This window comes from Passer domesticus, chromosome 4 (assembly GCF_036417665.1).
Source record: "Passer domesticus isolate bPasDom1 chromosome 4, bPasDom1.hap1, whole genome shotgun sequence".
NCBI classification, from domain to species: Eukaryota; Metazoa; Chordata; class Aves; order Passeriformes; family Passeridae; genus Passer; species Passer domesticus.
Genome location: NC_087477.1, coordinates 73,122,345 through 73,142,206, shown reverse-complemented (window position 1 = coordinate 73,142,206; position 19,862 = coordinate 73,122,345). Strand labels below are relative to the sequence as shown.

General features: G+C 40.4%; 1 protein-coding gene across 5 annotated transcripts in view; it reads left to right on the top strand.

Annotated features, from left to right (window-relative positions):
• The window catches only part of AFAP1 (actin filament associated protein 1), a 109,483-nt gene extending 89,621 nt beyond the window's left edge, over nucleotides 1-19,862 (top strand). For 4 of the 5 annotated variants that reach the window (XM_064418759.1, XM_064418761.1, XM_064418760.1 and 1 more), the window contains exons 10-18: nucleotides 169-380; nucleotides 1,805-1,950; nucleotides 5,363-5,480; nucleotides 6,907-7,164; nucleotides 8,916-9,030; nucleotides 10,217-10,381; nucleotides 11,043-11,233; nucleotides 11,960-12,121; nucleotides 16,501-19,862. In XM_064418759.1, the coding sequence (XP_064274829.1) occupies nucleotides 169-380; nucleotides 1,805-1,950; nucleotides 5,363-5,480; nucleotides 6,907-7,164; nucleotides 8,916-9,030; nucleotides 10,217-10,381; nucleotides 11,043-11,233; nucleotides 11,960-12,121; nucleotides 16,501-16,527 (1,394 nt within the window). In that variant the 3' untranslated portion in view covers nucleotides 16,528-19,862. The remainder of the gene's footprint in view (nucleotides 1-168; nucleotides 381-1,804; nucleotides 1,951-5,362; nucleotides 5,481-6,906; nucleotides 7,165-8,915; nucleotides 9,031-10,216; nucleotides 10,382-11,042; nucleotides 11,234-11,959; nucleotides 12,122-16,500) is intronic. The other variant, XM_064418762.1, reaches the window with a different exon arrangement.

Here is a 19,862-nt window from a genome sequence, read left to right as displayed (position 1 = left end):
AAAGAAGTGGGGCAGGGTCATTTACTTGTCTTCCTAAAATCCATCTGGACTTTCTATTAGAAGAGAAACAAGTTATTCAAAGGCTAGCATTACATTGAGAAGTTTCTTTTTTTCTTCCTTTTCAGAAAAAGTGAGGAGTGCAACATCTCACATTTCATTTTATTGCAGGATATCTCAACGTGCTCTCTAACAACCGCTGGCGCGAGCGCTGGTGCAGAGTGAAGGACAATAAACTCATTTTCCACAAGGACAGGACAGATCTGAAGACACACATTGTTTCCATCCCACTCCGTGGCTGTGAAGTCATCCTGGGGCTGGATTCTAAGCATCCCCTGACCTTCCGCCTGCTCCGGAACGGGCAGGAGGTCGCTGTGCTCGAGGTACAATGGCTGTGGCTTTCAGCAGCTCCCACAAGGTGGATCAGAGAAGCATTCCATGCAACCTGTGTCTGTCCATTCAGAAAAAACAACCCTTGGAATAATATTACTGTTGCAGAGCTGAACAATAAATACTGGAAGGAGGAAAGAAGTAGTAAATGTTGTAGACAAAGAAAGAGCTGAGATTAAATGTAGTCCAGAAATCTTCTCAGTAAAAATTTTTCTCTGCACTGACTTCCCCTTGACCTCGTGCTAGAATATCCCTGCTCCTTCTCTAGGCACACTTTTGTATCAGGGATATAATTACTTTGGATAAATAATGTAGCAATAATTAAATAATGGATCACTGTTGATGAGAGCTCTAAAACTCCTCACATTCATTTGTCTGCTATTTATGGGAACTCCTTTTACTCAGTCTCTGTCTGTATTAATACAATTACGCATTTCAGAAAATGCAGAGTGCCAGCAGCCTGGTGTGTCTCTTGACTCTCCTCATGTGCACACACCTTTGTCTGTTTAGGTGCGTCAGGCTTTCTATGGGGGCTTTATTCATCATCCTGTAAAACCTGAAATGAGAAGACACGAGCAGGAGACAACCTTCTGCTTTCAGTGGCAGGACAGGCACTTGGACTGCTTTGGGTTTCTGACTACACATCAAGTCTGGTGTCCTTGCAACCAGGCCTGTTATCTGAGAGCTGTTCAGAGAACTTGAAGACAGCTCAAGGAACTGTGGAAAGCAATGAAATACATAAAAATAAGAAATTTAGAAACCACTATATTTGTTAATGACAGATTGTTGCCTTTCCCCCACTACTTCAATCCAATATTTGTTTTGTTACTGCTTAACTTCTGAATTGGTGACTTGAAGCAAAATCTGAAAAAAACTTCAATTATTTTAATAGTATTAATGCTTTTACTTGTGTTATCAGGAAGATGAATGCCATCATTTAGACAAATATAGCAGCATTTTTCAAAAAGTAACATTAAAATCTCTTCACTACTTTGTTCCCTCTTGATTCTGTTTAACAGTAACTTTCTTCTCAGGAGTCATGCAATCCAGAAATCCTCCAGCCTAACATAAGAAAATAATTACGTTAAAGCTTTCAATATTCTCAAGTCTAAAATAAGCATTACTTGAATCTAAATCCACTGGCCTTAAATGATTATTTTTTCGTCTTTTTAGTGGATTGCCCACTTTGTATTACATCATAGCTGATGAGCACATAGCTTAGTTAAAGTGCCCTCTTTCTAGCAAAGCAGATTTAATATGAAATCCTGGGGTTTTTAAGAGTTCAGCAGAATGAAACCAGAGCCTCTCATACCATATGGTAGCAATTTGTCAACCAAGAGGAATGCGCATTTTGCAATAACGCTCAGCCCAGTGGCAGAGCAAAGACCTGACCTACCTTCTTGCCCTCTCCTCACAGGCCTCCTCCTCAGAAGACATGGGCAGATGGATTGGAATTTTGCTGGCAGAAACGGGGTCTTCAACAGACCCTGGAGCTCTGCACTACGACTACATCGACGTGGAAATGACGGCAAGCGTCATCCAGGCTGCGAAGCAGACCTTCTGGTGAGAGCTTTCTGTACCCCTGCTCCAGTGCTCTGGGAATTTACAGCCATGTGTTAGCTCCACTGCCAGCACTGCTTATCAAAATCCACCTCCCCCTTTGCCAGATACTGAACTCCTGAGGTGTTTCAGCATTGCAGCTGAATGTTAGATATGTTTATGATTATTGTGTTGGAAGCCTGCTAAGTTCTGTAAAAGATGCAAGGCACTATGCAACTTTACTCAAATCTTTACTGATTTTTTTCAGTAAGTCCCCTTATCAAATGCTACATTTTAATCTTCTAGTTTACCTAAAGTTTTAGGGCTATTCCTAGAAGAAAACAAATATTCTGAAATATGCAGCTACCTAATTCACATTTATTGGCTGTATTTACTGTACATACAGGGAAATATACAGCATATTATTGATCAATATATGCTGCACACTCACGGTGTATAGCAAATTTGAGTCTTGGACAGTCACATAATAAGTGTTTCCTTCTCAAGTTCTTTCTGATTAATTAAAAACTTTATCAAGTTCACCCCAGTTCAATTAATTTCTGGGGTTTAATATAGGAGGTGGAAATTGAGAAAGTGCCTAGAGGGTCCAGCATGGAAACTGTTTAAATTGCAAATCAATAGAGTGAATTCCCCATTACTGATCCTGTGCTAAAAGGAGAAATGCATACTTAGCAGATACAGTGATTTACATGTTCAAATCATTTGAGGCACTAAAGCAGTCCTTGGTGGGAAAAAAAAAAAAGGTTTTTCCTTGGCTAGATGAGGTTTTTATAAACAGGAGCAAAGAAACAGTGGGGACAGGGGGTGCCCTGCTGCAGTTGTTCCCCGTGGTCAGGGAGTGGGTGGCTTGAGAAGACAGCTGGCAAAGGCATCATCCCTCATCCTGCTGCAAGATGACGCTCCCTAGACTAATTTGGAATTTGTGTGGCTTAATACATTAGAGAATCACACCCCATCTGCCCATCATGACTTTAAACAGATACAAAATGAAGGGGGAAGAAAATAAGGAAAAAATGTTTTGGAGTTTACCAAAAGAAGATCCTGTTGTCATTAGCAAGCTTCCAAGAGAAGATAGCAAGGGAAAATGCCCAGCTTCAGTCCAAGTCCATTTTGTATGTCTTCTGATGGAAATCAAAGTGACTCTGTGTTAACACAAGCCCAGTTTTGTGAAAACCAAATAATTTTGATAGAATTAAAATGCACTCAGACTTAAAGTTAATATTTGTTCAGAAGTTAATAGGGCTCAAAAAGTTTATCCTGCGTTGACATGTATTTTTGCTTCAGTCAGCATCTAGCAATAACCACGTTTAAGAGAAATAGAATGGTAACCTTTTCTGCCTGAATTCTGCATGGCTTTCCTTTTCTGCACAAATGTGATACTAATTGGAGCCAAGTGAAAAAACATATGCAACTAGACCACGTGTTAGAAAGCAATGTCAAACAACTTGCAAAAAAGCAGAATTTCCCTGTTAGGAATTAATTAAAATTCATTGGGTGTCTTTAAGAGCCTGTGAGGGCTTGCTGATAAGCAGTAGAGTAACTGTCTGCTGATTTTCAACTACTGCTAAAAAACGAGGAGAAATTACAATGGTACTTAAATGTTAATGAACTACTACATTTGCACTTTACAGAATGAATATCAGTATTCCAAATTATTTGCAGTTATCATTAAAGCTTAGATTATCGCTCAGTAACTTCAGATTATTGGCTATTCACTTATTAAGACTGATGCTTTGCAAAACTATCAGCTCGTCATTAACAGTCCCATCAATTTCCTTCACCTAAATCATTAGGTATGATTATGATTAAAATAATTTTTAAGGAAAAAGTGCTTCCAGGCAAGTTTCTCCATTTTCCTTCCAGCACTTTCTCAATACAATTAATTTGCATGGATGCACCTGCAAACATGATTAATGAGGATTAGTGAAATAATGATTATGAACTGTTTGCAACTACTGAGCTAAATCCTGCCTTCCTTTGGTGGTGGAAATAGTTACTACAGGTGCATCAGGTGCCACTAATGAATATCCCAGTTTTCAGACATGGTTATTGTATATTGCTGTAATTAGAGCCTCTTAACTAAAAAGAAATAGAGCAACAACTCCAAACTCAGTTCTTCAGACCAGCCAGAAATATTTGTGTAATTCTCTTCTTTAAGAACAGAAACAAATGCAGCCCTCTAGTAATGTCTAACAAGTTAAGATAAAAACATTTTTATCATGGAGTTTTCCTGGGTTTTTTGCTGTTCGTTTACTTGAAGTAAGAAAATGTTTTTTCCATCCCCACACTGCCCTGAAGGGTTCACAACGAGCTGGGCAGGTTCATCCCTCCTGTGAGCCCAAGTTTCCCGTGGCTCAGGTGAGCCCCAGTTCTCCCTCTGAATGGGAAACTCAATGGACTCCATGTTATTCCAAAGCCAAAAGAAAGCAACTGTTGAAACCACAGCATTCCTGAGCTCCTGCCAGCACTACAGAAGACCCTCTCTGCTTTAGCAGTGCTTTATCATATTTTATGAATGTCAGCACAGACTCTGAATAGTTCCATTGTTTGGGATGGAAAACATTGTTTTCCCATTTATGTACACCTGAAACTGTAGGAATGGAATTATTTTGGATCTCACTCTATACCTTATTCAATTCCAGCAGTTGCTACAAAGGAAGACTCACCCTTGGGGTAATTATTGAGCAACAGTGTTGATTGGAACAGGATAAGGGGGAAGAAATTAAAATATATATATGTATATCCCCTTTGAAGTTTCCAGAGGACTCGGGTCCACCATTCGTAACAGAGTGAGAATGAGCATATAGAGTATTTGCATGTACAATTACCCTTAGAGAGTTGGGAAGCACAGTGCCATAGCCAGCCAAAAGTCCTGATACAGAAAAGAATTCCCAGGTTTTGAGGAAGGTAATTACTCAGGAAATTTTTATAGATGTGTTAACTTGGATTTCACTGAAATTATGTGGGTTTTTTTTTTTTAATTTTTTCTGGATTTTATTCTTGGTTCTCTCATTTCCTAAGCTTGCAGCCCCTTGAGCATGCATGCACACAGAAACACCTGCTTCTCCCCAGTGCAGACAACAAGGGAACGTTTCTGGGACCCTGTCAGGCTGGTGTGTAACAGAGACCAGCAGGTTCCTATGTAAACATGCCACTGAGCAATTACAGCCGTTGCCCTCCTGGCCTTCACACAATCACATATCCCCCCTGTAAGAATGGAGAACAGGAACATATGTTGTGTTGCTGGCTGTAGCAGCAATGTGTGAGTAGCAAAGAAAGAAAAACTGCCCTGCAGAACGTGAGAAGCTCTGTGCTTCCAGGCTCCATAATCAGGCACAGGGAATATACCGCTGTATCATCATTTAGACTCAGGTTTAAGTGCTGGTTTTTATTCTTTTTGCTTTGCATTTTTCAGTTTCATGAACAGGCGGGTTATATCTACAAATCCGTACCGGGGCAGCGCTGCCAACGGCTATGCCTGTCCAAGTGGAATGGCACTTCATTACGATGATGTTCCCTGCATAAACGGATCGGTAAGAGCTGAATTTGCACTGAGCAAATGGTTTGCATGTGTTGAAAGCGTGGACATCTGAAAATTGTATTATCTAAAGATCCTCACTGGGCAGTTTCCAGATGAACTCGTATTTTTTTGATTGGTGGTTGCAAACTCCTCTCACGCCTATAGAATATAAGGGCATGGGACATATTGTTTACATTAACCTGCATGTGAGCCAATGTGCATTTAAAAAGCAGTTGCCTGTTGATGATTTGTTGCCAAGTCCTTGAATATAATACTCACTTGAGGAGGTATTTTTTTAGATCACACTGGAAAGGGCAAAATTAAGGACTCAGTTACACCAGGCACTTTTTGATGTCCGTGGAAAAAACACCAAAATCCAAACACTTCTCAGTCCCTGTGGCTGTATTCCTGAGGATTGCAGGTGCTGCTTGTCCCAGAGGAGAATCACAGTGGTCACTTCTATTTTCATAAATTGAGAGCTGATCATAGGCAGATGTGTAATAGGATTTAACATCTAGTGGATGCTGACCAATAGCAATATGGGGTCCTCAGGAAGGTTTACAAGGGAGCTACAGCCTATGTCAGCTCTTCATTTGGGCTGTTGTGTAAAGGCCCCACTAAGGGCAAACTCAAGAGAAATTAGTATTTCAAAGTGTGAAATGGACTGGACATTCAGTCCTCCAGTATGTCAGTAATGTCCAAAAGGTGTTAGAAATCCGCTCTTGGGAACAGTACATGATTACTTGTGTGAAGAGCAGTCTTCACATAGTTCTTGGATGTGCTCATGCCGTTGTTTGGATATGTACTGCCATGGCCAGGATGGGTTAAGGAAAGATACTTAGCAGTCAGGTTGGTTTCTTTTAAGGTTAATCAGATGAACCGCTGGAGTACTATTGTTGAGCTTTCCATCTTTCTAAAAATTAAAAAAAAAGAGCTGTTTTAGTTCTTGTAGCTCAGAATAATAAATCTCCATCAAATAAAATGTGCTAGCATACCAGCAGCTGATATTCATGGGAAAGACATGTATCCTGAAAAAATTGAAAAAACAAGCTAGAAAAATCTTGGCTCCTGATAACTGCTAGGCTGTATTACTTTTAACAACTCATGTACCAGATGTAATCCCACAGATTCATCTGTGTAAGCTGTGAGTATCCCCCTGCTAACACAGTCTGCCTCTGCCCCCTTGGTGCTCCAGCTACCAGCTGAAGGTGCAGTCAGGGTGTTAGGTTTGCTTGTGCTCAGGGCTGAGGCTGTGAGCCATGGAATGCAGTGCTTGTTTTCCACACATTGTCCTCCCCCAACTTTCTAAACAGTTCAAGTAGTAAGTGTATGCTCACTGAGGGCTTGCTGGAGTCCAAAGCATCACTAATGTTTTAATTTCACTTAGGAGGTTCTGCATGGTGCATTGTTGACTAACTGCTCAGGTGTGTGTGTTGCAGTGGGAACCAGAAGATGGCTTTCCTTCTTCTCGTAGCAGGAACATTGGAGAAGAAATGCTTTATGATAACGCAGGCCTGTACGATAACTTGCCGTCTCCAAAAATCTTTGCGCGCTATCCGCCAGCTGACAGGAAACCCAATAGGTTATCCACTGACAAACCCTCCTCTAACCATTACAAATACCCTGTCTCATCCAATCTGTCTTCTGCTCAGTCTGTCACTAATACCTCTGCTGTGGGGAGGGGACCTGGCTCGCAGGTACTGTACTGTTTAATACTTAACAAAGCTTTTTATTTGTTCTGTTTATCTGGTTGTTGTCTGAAGGGACTCTTAGAGTCCCTTAGTCTTAGCACTGAAGTGCCTGGAGTTTAGTTATGAGCCCACTGCAAATGAAGCAGGTTTGCAAAGTTATAAATTCCAATGTGGAAGTAGTGGTACTTGGGAAAGGCTTTGCCAACATGTTCTTGATGATTTACAGATGGTGAATAATAAGAAAAAAATAAATGTGACATTCCACACTTCACCTGAATGCATGCTGCCTTTTGGCTCCTCAGGCAGAGATGTGTTAGGAAAAAATCCAAAAAAGATAGGTGACTTGTGACCTGACTATGACAGCAAATTTGGCTCTTTAGAATTGTACTAATCTATATGTCATGTATACTTTGGTTATATATTTTGTGAATATGCATATATATAATAACTTGATGTTATATATTTAGTAAATTGTGTTGTATATATTCATATATACCATCTTTATATTACTGCCTGTTATTTTCTTCCCCATAAAAAAAAACAAGGCTATTTCTGTGCTGCTTTCTGAGGGGGGTGCAGGCTTTTGTACCTCAAACATGAACCTGCAGAGCAGATGAAATCCTGTGAGCTCAGCATTGTAGCAGATGGGCACAGCCCATCAGGGAAGCAGAACAAGCCTTTCTTGCAGCCATGCCAGGAACCTTCTCAGAGCCCTTAGCTGGTCTCTGAAAGGTGGTCGTTGGCTTAAGCCAATGTATCACAGTGTGAATTTATCACAGTGATGCATGGTTTTCAATCTCATCTGACATGGAACAGTTAAATTATTCCCTTGTATAAGGTACTTATCATACTGTGTGTTAACTCATTTAACCCTTACAAAAACTTCCTATTGGAATATTGGAATTCAATGCGGTTGCAGAATTGGAGGTGGACATGAGCAATAAATTACTGCAGCAGCAAGCTTCTCGGTGCACTCCCATTTCAGTCCTCCAGAAACCTTTGGAAGCAGGAGAACACAGCATGGCACACATTTGCCCTGTGCTTGGCTGGAGCATCCTCGATGGAAACACTCCGAGCAGTCAGGACAGGGTTATCTTTCCAGGGTTCAGTCCTCTAAATGGAAACCCCTTGAACATGAGATGCTCTGTTCCTGGTCATCTTGTGAGCTTGTCTGGCCATTATGAGACGTTTTTTAAGTAAGAAAAGCTTTTAAGTAGTAGCTAGAAGTTGTGTAAAGGGAAAGTGATATGTTAACTCCTAGCACTTAAAAACATGTAATAATCATATTGTTTAAAAAAAAAATTCCACAAGGATGGCAAGGTTATAGTAAATAAGAAATCATGTTGAATTTTTGTGTGGCAAACCCTGGCAGGTTTCACTGTGTGAAATTAAGTCTGAAAAACCTGTGTCTTTACTGTAAAAAAAATTTCAAAGGTGCATATTTTTCTGCCTTGCAGTGGCTTTCTTAATACTGTAAAATCCAGGGTTCTAAACACCTTGGAAACCATGATGCCACCAGAAACAGGGAGTTCATCCCCTTGTTATCCTGTGATTGCTGGCACGGCTCCTGCTGAGCAGGCAGCTCCCAGAGGCATCTCTGGAGGAAGCGCCGTCTCCAGCTCAATCAATGAGCTCTATTAAGGCTCTCTGATGTAGCGAGCAGCTTTCTGTCAAGCTCTGCCCTTGATGAAAGGGTGAAAGTAATGCCAGTGGCACGGGAATAGCTGGAGCCCATTTGTACTCTTGTTTTCAAACAGTTTAAAGGCAAGAAGCCTCCTGTGACTACTAATGGCATCACCGGAAAAGCGAGAACTTTAAATAGCCAGCCGAAGAAATCCGAGGCGGTTTCCTGTGTGAAGCGCACTGCATCCAGTAAGTGCCTGTCCCCACTGCTGCCCGTGGGGAGTGGGGACAGGAGGGTGACCAAAAGAGCTCTTGTCTTGGCTGACAAGGTACAGAGCCAGTGTGGTTTTTGTGAGCTGGAGATGCCAGCACTGAACAGGAGATGCCTTGGTGACTTAACTCCAACCACACCACATGAGAAAAGGGTGACTGTCATATGGGAGAATGATAAATGTGAAATGTGGACCTGTGGCTGCTGCAAAGTCATGAGGACAGCAGGGAAAAAAGAAGCAGAGAGGAATTCTATCTTCCTGTTGGAAAAGGAGGATGAGGAGCTGGTGTAGATGCAAAAACACTGTGTTGCTCAAAAGTGCAGTTACTAATGAAGTCTTATTTAAGAAGCCATGGATTTAATGGCAACGAGAGAAATTGATGTTAGACTTCAGGACAAAAGTAAATAGCTTCTAACTGACTGAAACTGGCTCAACAGCTCTTTGTCAGGAATGATTTCATAGTGTGCCTTCAGATATGTGACAAAGTGTCTCTTAGCTGACCTATCTTCTTTGAGTCTGCAACTGGAGCAGAGCTATAGAGGGGGCTGTGATATGAATTAGACCACAAATATATGTGAGCCATGAAATGAAAGCATTTGTGTGGGAAATTAAAAAAGAAGAAGAAAGCTGCCAAGTATCAAAGAAATGTGAAGATCTTTGTATTCTCTTATGTAAGGTGAGAAAAGATGTGCACTTGAAATAGGAATGAAAGCCAGGCAAAAGGCCAAGCAGGTGGTTTTTCCTCTGACCCTTCCAATTAGAAACAAAGGGTTCATAGCTAGAGAGGAGCCTCCTTTCCATCTTCTGAACTACAGAGAAACGCAAGGCCATTTTTCAAAACCAGTGTGTTATAAAGTAACTGGTATTTCTCATTTTCCTCATGTAAATATAAAGTCCAGATTCTATCCCATATATTTGTTGTAGCTGTGCTGCAGAACTTGGCAGAAATTATGGACCTTGAGAAAGAGCCAGTGGAAGAGGAAGGCCAAACTTTTTCCTCAAACCATAGAATTATAGAATGGTTTGGGTTGGAAGGGAGCCTTGAAGATCATCCAGTGCTGTGGGGAGCCATGACATGCTCCATGTCATGTTTAGTCTCAGGGACTGGGTCAGGGTTGTGCTGTTAGTTTAAACCCTGATTAACTACAATCTGATACATGCAGATGCAGAGCAGTACAAATATGGCAAGAATCGTGTGGAGGCAGATGCAAAGAGATTACAAAGCAAAGAGGAGGAGCTGCTGAAGAAAAAAGAAGCCCTCCGGAACAGGCTGGCCCAGCTCCGGAAAGAAAGAAAAGATCTGCGGGCTGCCATTGAAGTCAATGCTGGTAGGAGGTGCTTTTTTGTGCTGAATTCTCACCTGAGAATTAGGCTGAGTTGTCTAAACAGCTTTGTATTCTGTGCTGAAGTCATGTTACCCTAAATAAGGTTAGGTTCTGATGCTGAGCAATACTCTGTAATGTCTGTATTTCCTTTCTCTATAGATACAAAATGTACAGGATAAAAAATACATATGTGCAAGTTATGTACTTGTTTTATATATGCATGTGTGTGTATATACATACCTAAGGAATTACACTGGTGAAAACTTCAGATAAGCAGAACATTTTTTTGTTTATTTGGGAATAATTATTTTGTCACTATCATATTTTTATGATACAGAAAAATAAACAGTACTGTTTTGTAACCAGACTAGATATCTGGGAATGTCACTTGATAGAAGGCATTTGATTTACGCTACTAAACATTTTACATGAAAAAAAGTGTTTTATGTAAAGTACCTCATTTTTTTTCATGTCACTGATATGTAGAGACTTCATTTCCTTACCTTTTAGAAAGAAAATAATTTCTCCAAGTGTCACTTTAACATCATTATTATTATTACTATTATTATTATTATTATTATTATTATTATTATTATTATTATTATTATTATTATTATTATTATTATTATTATTATTGAAATAATAAAATTGCTGTGAATGACAGGCAGGAAGACCCAAGTGATTCTTGAAGACAAGTTAAAGAAGCTGGAAGAGGAGTGTAAGCAGAAGGAGGCTGAGCGTGTCAATCTGGAGCTAGAGCTGACTGAGGTGAAGGAGAGCCTTAAGAAAGCCTTGGCTGGTGGCATCACACTGGGCTTGGCTATTGAGCCCAAATCAGGAACATCAAGCCCACAGGTATGCAAAGCCATGGAACATGCAAATCCCAGTACCATGGCTGGAAGTGCTCAGCCTTCCCAGCTCCAGCAAAAAATGAGTAGGAACTGGGAGTTGTATAATTGTTTATTAAGCCCAAGAAATAAGAGCAGAATTAAATGCCTTTCTGTGTTATTTACATTTCCTGCAGTAGCAGGGAGCAGGTAGACATGGGAATCACAGACACAGGGTATGTTAGGATAATGTGCAAAAAGCCAACACCTTGTCCTCAGTGGTTGTATATGTGCAGGAACCAAGACATTGGTCCAGCCCAGGGAGATTTATATGCATAAAGTCATCATGCAGTGATGAAGACCTGCTTGTGCTGGTCCTCTGTCAGTTCTGTCACGCTCTGCAAGGGCTGCATCTCACACCTTCAGGGTGGAGCTTGGCAGTCCCAGCTTGTGCCATAGATCTGTGTCTGAAGCAGCCATCACAGAAAGATCAGAGAGGGATACATCAGTTCCTCTGGATTATCCATGGTTGTTTAATCAGAGCCGTAGTTGTTTAACAGAAAAGAAACTTCAATTTTCATCACACATGCATGCACATTGTTTTGTTTTTTCTAATCTCCTTTTCATTTATTCTTCATTATTATGAATGTAGTTTCTTTAAAAGACAGTTCTGCAGTTTTGAATCTAAAGTAGAACATACTGCATGTGTGACTGCTTGGAGGAAACTCAATATAGGCTTTTCACTCTTTATTAGTCTCCAATTTTCAAGCACCGAACTTTGGAAAACTCTCCAATCTCCAGCTGTGATACCAGTGATACTGAGGGCTCCATCCCTGTGAACAGTGCAGCAGCTCTGAAGCGACCTCCCTCATCCAACAATTCTCCATGTCGAGGCCACGTCCTTCGAAAAGCAAAGGTGAGAGCACTGATGTCTTAATTGTCTTCTTCTGAGCTTTTTCATACTTTCTTCCAAAGTCTTATTTTGCTTTAAGAAGAGAATATCTAAATTATTCATATTGCAACATAAATACTGCTGGTTTGGGGAACCTTCTGCAGAAGAATTGGTGAGTAAGTTCGGGAGAAAGATTTGACTCTACTCTGATTCCATGTTTTTCTCTGTTGCTTTATAGATTTAATTTGCAAAGTAAGTAGTCTGTGGTGTAGACAGTCCATGTGTCCACTACTCTGTGTAGCAGAGAACGGGTTAAAAGAGCAGTGTTACAGTGATTAGAAATGGCACAAGAGTGAGTCTGTTCTTTTCCAGCCACTGCAAGAACCGAATAGATGTACATTATAATTAATGACAACATGTTTTGCAAGTATCTGCTCAATGTACATTTAAAGTAAAAGTTGAATTACTTCAATTTTTTCTTGCAAGTACCAGGCTGAAATTCGCTGTCCTCTTGTTACAGTTTTCTAATTTTTGTGGTTTAGTTTAAATGGGATTTGTGTGACCATTCTTCTAGGCTAAATTTGCTGGCAACATAAACATGTGGGCCACACATAACCAAGTGTGACAGTAATAGTGCTGGGCCCAAGCTTTTGTTTATTTAGTAGTTCACTGCTAGTTGTAATTATAAACAGCAATAATCATAAACACTTGTTCATGAATGCTATTTCCTTTTTTCATTGATGTCTTCTCTACTGGGATTTCTTCAAGTAACTTTTGTTACATGTTTTCATTGATTATATACATTTCCAGTGTCTGAGCATAAACCTGGAACCTAAATGTATAGATATTGAAAAATCAGCATGTAAAAAAATTATTTTATTATTAAATTATCATAATAGAGTTATTTTTTCTGATACACTGTTTGAGGCAGCTTTTTCACCGTTCTTCTACCCCCTTTGCATGGACATCAACTGCTTTTTCCTGCCAGTTAACCTGATTCATTTAAATCCAACTAAGAATAATTACACCCAGCATAACAGGTTTCAGTTCTAATCAACTTTGAAGTCTGCAGCTTGTGTTTCAAACCTGAGAAGGATTTATGTGCTCTAAAGCTTATCTGTGTATTCCAATTATAGCCTAATTTGTGCCATAACGATATCATCTCTAACTGTACACTTTGTCTTAGATGTGGATGTTAGCTCAGCAGTGCTCAGGGAGTGTGGTCTAGCAGAGCACAGTGCTTGCAAATGGGAGCATGGATTTGTGCTGGACAGGCACATTAAATCCAGACATCTAATCGTTACAGCTGGAGAAACCAGGGCTTTATAAAAACCTAAATGTTTTTGGTGTAAAGAATACCTTCCTGTAGTACATTTTTTATGCTCAGCACATACCATAGAGGAAAAGACCTGCTGTGTTACTTGGTGTCAGTGTGCTTTGGATGGTACAATAAGTTGGTCAGGCTTTTTGGCACAGGAATCTTGCATATAGGATTAGAGGATTAGAGTAATCAAAAAGGATATGGAGCAACTAAGCATATTTTTCCCATGCTGTGAAAAACAACTCAAAGTATCCAATTCAGCTTTAACAGCTTTTTCCCTAAAACCTCACGCACCAAATATTAAGAGTGAAATTTTGCTGAATTAGATAGTGCAACCCAATCTGTTCCCAGCCCATTGGCAGCCACAGCTGCCATCAGGTGCACATCTGCAGCACGCCCCACGCTCGAGGGTTGCTGTACATGTGTGGGGGTGGAATTTGGCTCTCAGTTCTTCTGGCCTTCTGCAGTTGCAAGTGAGCTCAGGCCTTGTAGATGTGGCTCAGGAAAGGGCGTCACACGTGAGTGTCCCAGAGCAGGATTTGGCTCTCCATGCTTGGATGTCAGTGCAGTTTGTGGGAGTGAAGCAGATCCCACGTCTGTGCTTGCACTTGCATCTGCAGCAGCTGGCACACCCCCCGATGCTGTGAGGGAGTTGTGCAAATGTTCAAAATGTCAGAATATGGATTTTCCCCCTGGTGTGTATTGGAATGCACTGAATGCCTCCCTTCTTGGCCTTTCCCTGTCACCTGGCAGCCTTGTGTTTGCAGCCAGCCTGGTGTCACAGCCGTGCTCACCTTGCAGCGCTGCGCCTGTGCTGGGGCAGCTGCTGCTGCTGTGCCCTGCACAGCTGGGACAGCAGGCACCTGGGACAGCAGCTTTGGAAGCTCTGCCACAAAAAGCTTTCTCTCAGATGCACTAACGTTAGAAGGAAATACAGAGAGAAGCAGAAAGACAAATCCAGTGTAAGAAAGAGCAGCGATTTGAGGATTGGCTGTTCAGGACACACTGGAACTTTTCTTTTTGCAAGCATCTTTAAATTTTTTTTAGAAAGTAATTATGCATATTTTTAAGACGCCAGAAGGCATTTTAATTGCAATTTTGTCTAATCTGTACTTGGCTAGAAATGGAGACTGCAATTAAAATATGGAAAAAAATATTCTGCGTCAGTAGTCCTAGAGAAGTCAAAAGATTCAAATATCCTTGCTGTACAGCAATTATTTTAGCATTTCACATATTAATTTAAATGTCAGATTCATTTCTAAAACCAAATTGTTATGTGCAGCAAGAAAACTGAAGTTAGTATTTCTGATTTGTTTTTTAAACTCATGGGCTGGTGAATGTCAGCATCTTACATCTTGCTTGTGTGTAAGGACTGGAGAGGAAAAGGAGCTGTCCCAGTTTCCCAGCTCCCAGTCAGGCTGTCAGTGTTGACTTAGACATTCTTTCCTTGGTGTGAACCTGCAGGAGCAGTGGAAAGAAACAAAAAGTTCCTTTTGCACCTGCAAAAGAAGCTTCTGCTTTCAATGCTTATTTAACACTTCAAAGAAATCTCCTCCCAGCTGCTTAGCCAAGGACTTCCTTTATAACTTTGGTAGTATATTTATAGAGGACACAGATTTAATAGAGTTTTTAAAGTAATCTAATTTCTACCAGTACTGTGTTTTAACTTTAGAATTAGCATAATTTGAAGAGTAAAACTTGAGTATTTAAAATACACTGAATTTTAGTAAAAGCACTATTTAAATTTTAAAAAAGCCAACACAAGTTTAGAAAGAAAGTAAATTATTGTCTAATTTCTAACCCAAGGGATTTTTTTTTCTTACATTGCTAAAGCAGCCACCAACTGTGACCTTTACTGTTATTTTACAACAGCTGAAGAGGTGTCATGGCCATACAGTTGTTCAGCCAGACTAATGCTCTTACTGCTTTCAGCAGCAGGAACAGCTGTTTACGTGCATAAGTAATGGATTTCAGTCAGAGCTCTTAAATGTTGTGGAATGAGCGTTAAATTCAGGAATTCAGGTTGGAAGCCAAGTCAGCAGGCTGCCTGCAGAGTGTCTCTCTCTGGTGGGTCAGAGAGGAATCTGCAGCCCCCAGTGCCTGGCGAGGGCAGCTGGGCAATTGCTCCAAGGGGATTGCTGGAGCCAGAGGCCACCTTCTGTGGATCTCCAGTAGTTCCTGGTGGCTGTGAGGTGTGATTCAGGGAGGGACACAGGGTGGATGTCCTAAGGTGAGCCCATCCTGCTTCAGCCCTTCTGCTCCTGTGTGCTGTCAGGGGATGCTGCAGGTGACATTCGGTAGCTGCAGGTTTTACTGACCTGGGGGCTCAGCTGTAGCAATCTCATGGTTTTCACTTATGTGGCAGAAGAAATGGCAATACCTTGCTTGAGACATATGACCAAAAGCATTATAGATTACATTTCTTGCTGTGGTTGGTGTCCTTGTCCTCAGCTAACAGGTGAGGAAACTGAGGCACAGAAAGTCAAAGCAATTTCTTGCCAGGCAATAGCTAAATTTGGATTATCTATAAGGGAAACAAATGCAATGCAAATTGACTTGTTTCTCTTAACCCTGCCTGTTAGTCTCCCTGCTAAGTTGCTCTTTTTAGTCATACATTTATGTGTTTGCCATGAGTCTTAACATAAAAAAAATTGAAGAGCAGTTAAGCAATCACTTGTTGTCAGCTCTGAGAGATATTGAGGGCTTCCTGCTGGCTCACACGAGTCATTTAGACAGCCTCGTGTGCTTAAATCAGCCTCTCCCTTGCTCAGGGAGAGCTGAGTGCTTTACACCAGCTGTGGGGTGTGAATTGCTCCAGAAGTCCCCTCTGCAGAATACAAACATGGCTTATTTGCACTGCACTAGAAAGTAGGTTCCTGGAATAGTTGTGGAAGGGTGGATGCTGTGCACAGACTATCAGAACATACTTGATAGCATTCCCTAAGATTTGGGCTGAATCCAGCAAAGTTAATGGAAAAACTGTTATTGACACTGAGTTGTGGCTTAGCAGATGCTATGACATCAGTGAAATATGCTGATTGCTTTTAACGTTTTCTGTGTCTTTTTTTTCCCCCCTTTCCAGGAATGGGAGATGAAAAATGGAACATAAACATTAAAAAGCCACTCACTTTCCATAAAGGCCTTACCTACTACAGACCAAGACATAGGCTGCAAAGGACTCACCTGGAAGGTCACATCAAGTGATAAAACATAAGACGTTTTATAACTCTGTTAAGTTAATGGTAGCTTGGCGCTAATTTGCCTGTATTCCCTCTACTGTATTGCTGTGTAACTACGTGTGCCCCTTTTTATTAGCTGTAACTCCTTGTTTCCAACTCCACTGGTAGAGAAAATGAAAACCAAAAAAACCCCAACCATAGGAACTAAAAAGGAGCATAAAGTCACAGTTGAAAGTTTACTTTGCTGAACCAGCAATGTTAATTTTAGTGCATCAGACGGCTGGAACACTGCTGAAGACTGGTGTGAAATCTTGACTCCTGCAGGCTAAAACTGCCTTTGGAACTCTGCCACAGGGCAGGGCTAACTCACCAGCAGAGGCTTTGCTGGTGGCTGCCCATGTGGCCAAACAAACCTGAAGAAATGTGCTCAGCCCAGCAGCTCTGCAGGGCCACCGCCCTCCACAGCACGACAGCGACTGGCTGGTGAAGCCTTTGGACACTTTCTAGACAGATGCTTTTGTCATTGGGAGATAAAAAGCTGCCAAACTTCGAGACAGATGCGTTTTTGTACGTTCTCTTTATTGCTGTTCTGAAGCACCAGTCATTTTCAAAGGTCATGTTCTTGAACTATGACTTGTTCCTGATTTTTTTAAAAGGCAAACAGGTATTTTTAGATACTGCTTCTTTTCTATACATTTTAAAGAAGAAAAAGAAAACAATTGAACTTAGTCCTCAACAGATAATGGCAACTCAGAATAACTTATGCAGTCAGTCTTGTTTTGTTTTTTATAATGTAGTATTGTTAAACTTGAGGTATAGAACACTGCTGTACTTAGTTTCCTTTGTCTGTTTTCAGACCTCAGCTATTATTTTTTGAGAAAGATGGACTGAAGAGGTAATAATTTTCAGACTCTTTTATTAACAGTTTAACAAATAATTGGGGATTTTCTCAAACAGGATTCCATTTCTGATTACTAGGAAACAGCATCTTGCATCTTAGTCTGTAAAATTTTAAAAATCTGTTTTTCTTTGTCTCCATCCATGTCATTCCTGAGAAATTACTTGCAGTAAATTGCCACTGAAGCCCTTCAAAATCTCAAGATTGGTTTTAAAAAATCAGAAGGGGGGTGGGGGGGAGAATGTATAATAAGATGGCTTCTTTTAAGTTTTTCTCTTCTGGTTTTTTTTAGGCCTTTGGAGAGCTTTCAATCATATTCTCAAGAATTTTTTTCCTCTTCAACTGTGAGGAGTAGAAAATTAATTTAAAAAATTATCTCAAAATATGAGTAGTATTTTAATCACAGATGTTAGGGTCGGAGTCTTGATAATTAGTTAAGACTGCAATTAAAATCACAGAAGTTGGCAAGACAGCAGTTATCAAGGATCCCACCCCTTTATGGCCAAGCCTGCAGATTATCTCTTACCTTTAGGAATGTGTGCAGCTCCTGGAGGGTACACTGGGATTCTCAGCTGAGCTGGATGCCAGAGGACTTCCTGCAGGAGCTTGTGGGATTTGAAGGCACAGCTGGCAGGAGATGGGGCTGTGTCCTGTTCCCAGATGCATTTAGGGCCAGGGACCCCACTGACCTTAGCAGTGTAGAAATGGGGCCCAGCATGAGAAAAGGCTCTTTGCTTCTTGTGGCTGTGCTTGGTACAAAGGGCCACAGGAATGCAGATACAGTAGGAAAGCAAGTGTCAGTGTGGTTTTCATTGGAAACACAATTTGTTAATATTAGTTTAGGTCACTTATTAACTCTCTAACTTGGAGGCACATTCTGTACTGTGTGACTATGGATTAAACAGCGTCAAATTCCCATAAATAATAGCAGAAACAAATTTGCGGCAAAAGTAAGTTCATTTAGGCTTTTTATTTCAAATTAAGTTATTTATTTGTATATTTCAATAAATATTTAATTTATATCTGTACATATTTATAGTGCAAATTAGGCTTCTAGTCAAGGTTAGCAGTGATGTAACAGTTGTCATTAAGAAGTGGTCCCGCATCAAGGAATGCAGAGTAGTCAAAAGCCAGATCACTTGTCTTGTTACCCAATATTGGCATTGTCTCTTTCCACCCACTTATCCCATGGTTAAAAAAAAAAAAAAAGAAAAAAAATTCCTTGGCAAGGACAGGTTTTAATCTAAGCCTGAGGTGGATGTGTGTCAGTCTCTGCCCAGGCAAATTGAGAAATGGAAATTGTGTGGTGCAGCCTTCCTTTAGTGCCTGCTGCACAGGGGCTGCCCCCTAAATTAAACATCTTTCACTCTTCCTCCAGCAAAGGCTCCACAAAGCCACCACTGCTTTAGTCTATTCTGTGTAACAGCCAAGGTTCTGAAAGGAAGAAAACCAAAAAGCTTGGGAAATAGCCTCTCTATAGACCACTCTCAGTGCTGTGAAATGTACTCTGTTGCCTTGAAGAGCATTATTGCTGCACAATTTTTTATAAAGAGCGACAGAACTTGTATTTTTCACCGTCTTTAGATTCCAGGATCACCAGGCAAACTCAGCCACAGAGCAGCATGACTTTTGTTTTAAAGGAAAACTCTTGTATTTTGAACCATTTCTATGTCTTCTAAGAAAATGTTACACTTATGCTTCCTCACCAAATGCCTGTTACTGTACCAGGTGCTTTTTTAAAATTGTTTTGTTTGGGTTTTTTTCAATGGGTAATGCTTTTTTTATAAAAAACCCAGATTGTAACTTTGGGGGATAAAGGGCGTTTTTTTAATGAGATGATTGTGGCAATTTGATTTTTCAAATGGAGAATATTAATTTAGTATCAAGTTTTGTTAGACACTTTCAAATTAATTGGCCAAGGGTGTATGTTGTATGATAATGTTCTCATATTAAGAATGTAATTATTTCCTTATTGTATTTTTTAAAAAACAAAATCATATTTAAAAAAATCTCTGTGAAAAAAAGCATGATAGAAACATGGAAAAAAAGGTTTTGTTTTATTTTTGTTATTGGATATGTTGGCAGTGCCCATTATAACTGACTGTAAATATAACCTTTCTACTGTATTTCTCAGTGTATTTAAGTTCTTTTTGACACACATTCATGGACACTCTGTTAATAAAAAAACCCCCAACAAATGTCCAAAATAAACCCACCTTCAAATGTGTGTCTCAGTAGCTTCAACTAACTTTATGCCTTTCTAGTTTATTCTTCAGAAAGTCTCGCAAAGTGTGAAAACAGACTGGCACCTGGTAGGTGCGACAGATCCGAGACCATTATTAATAAAGTTACCTGTCAAAAAAAGGA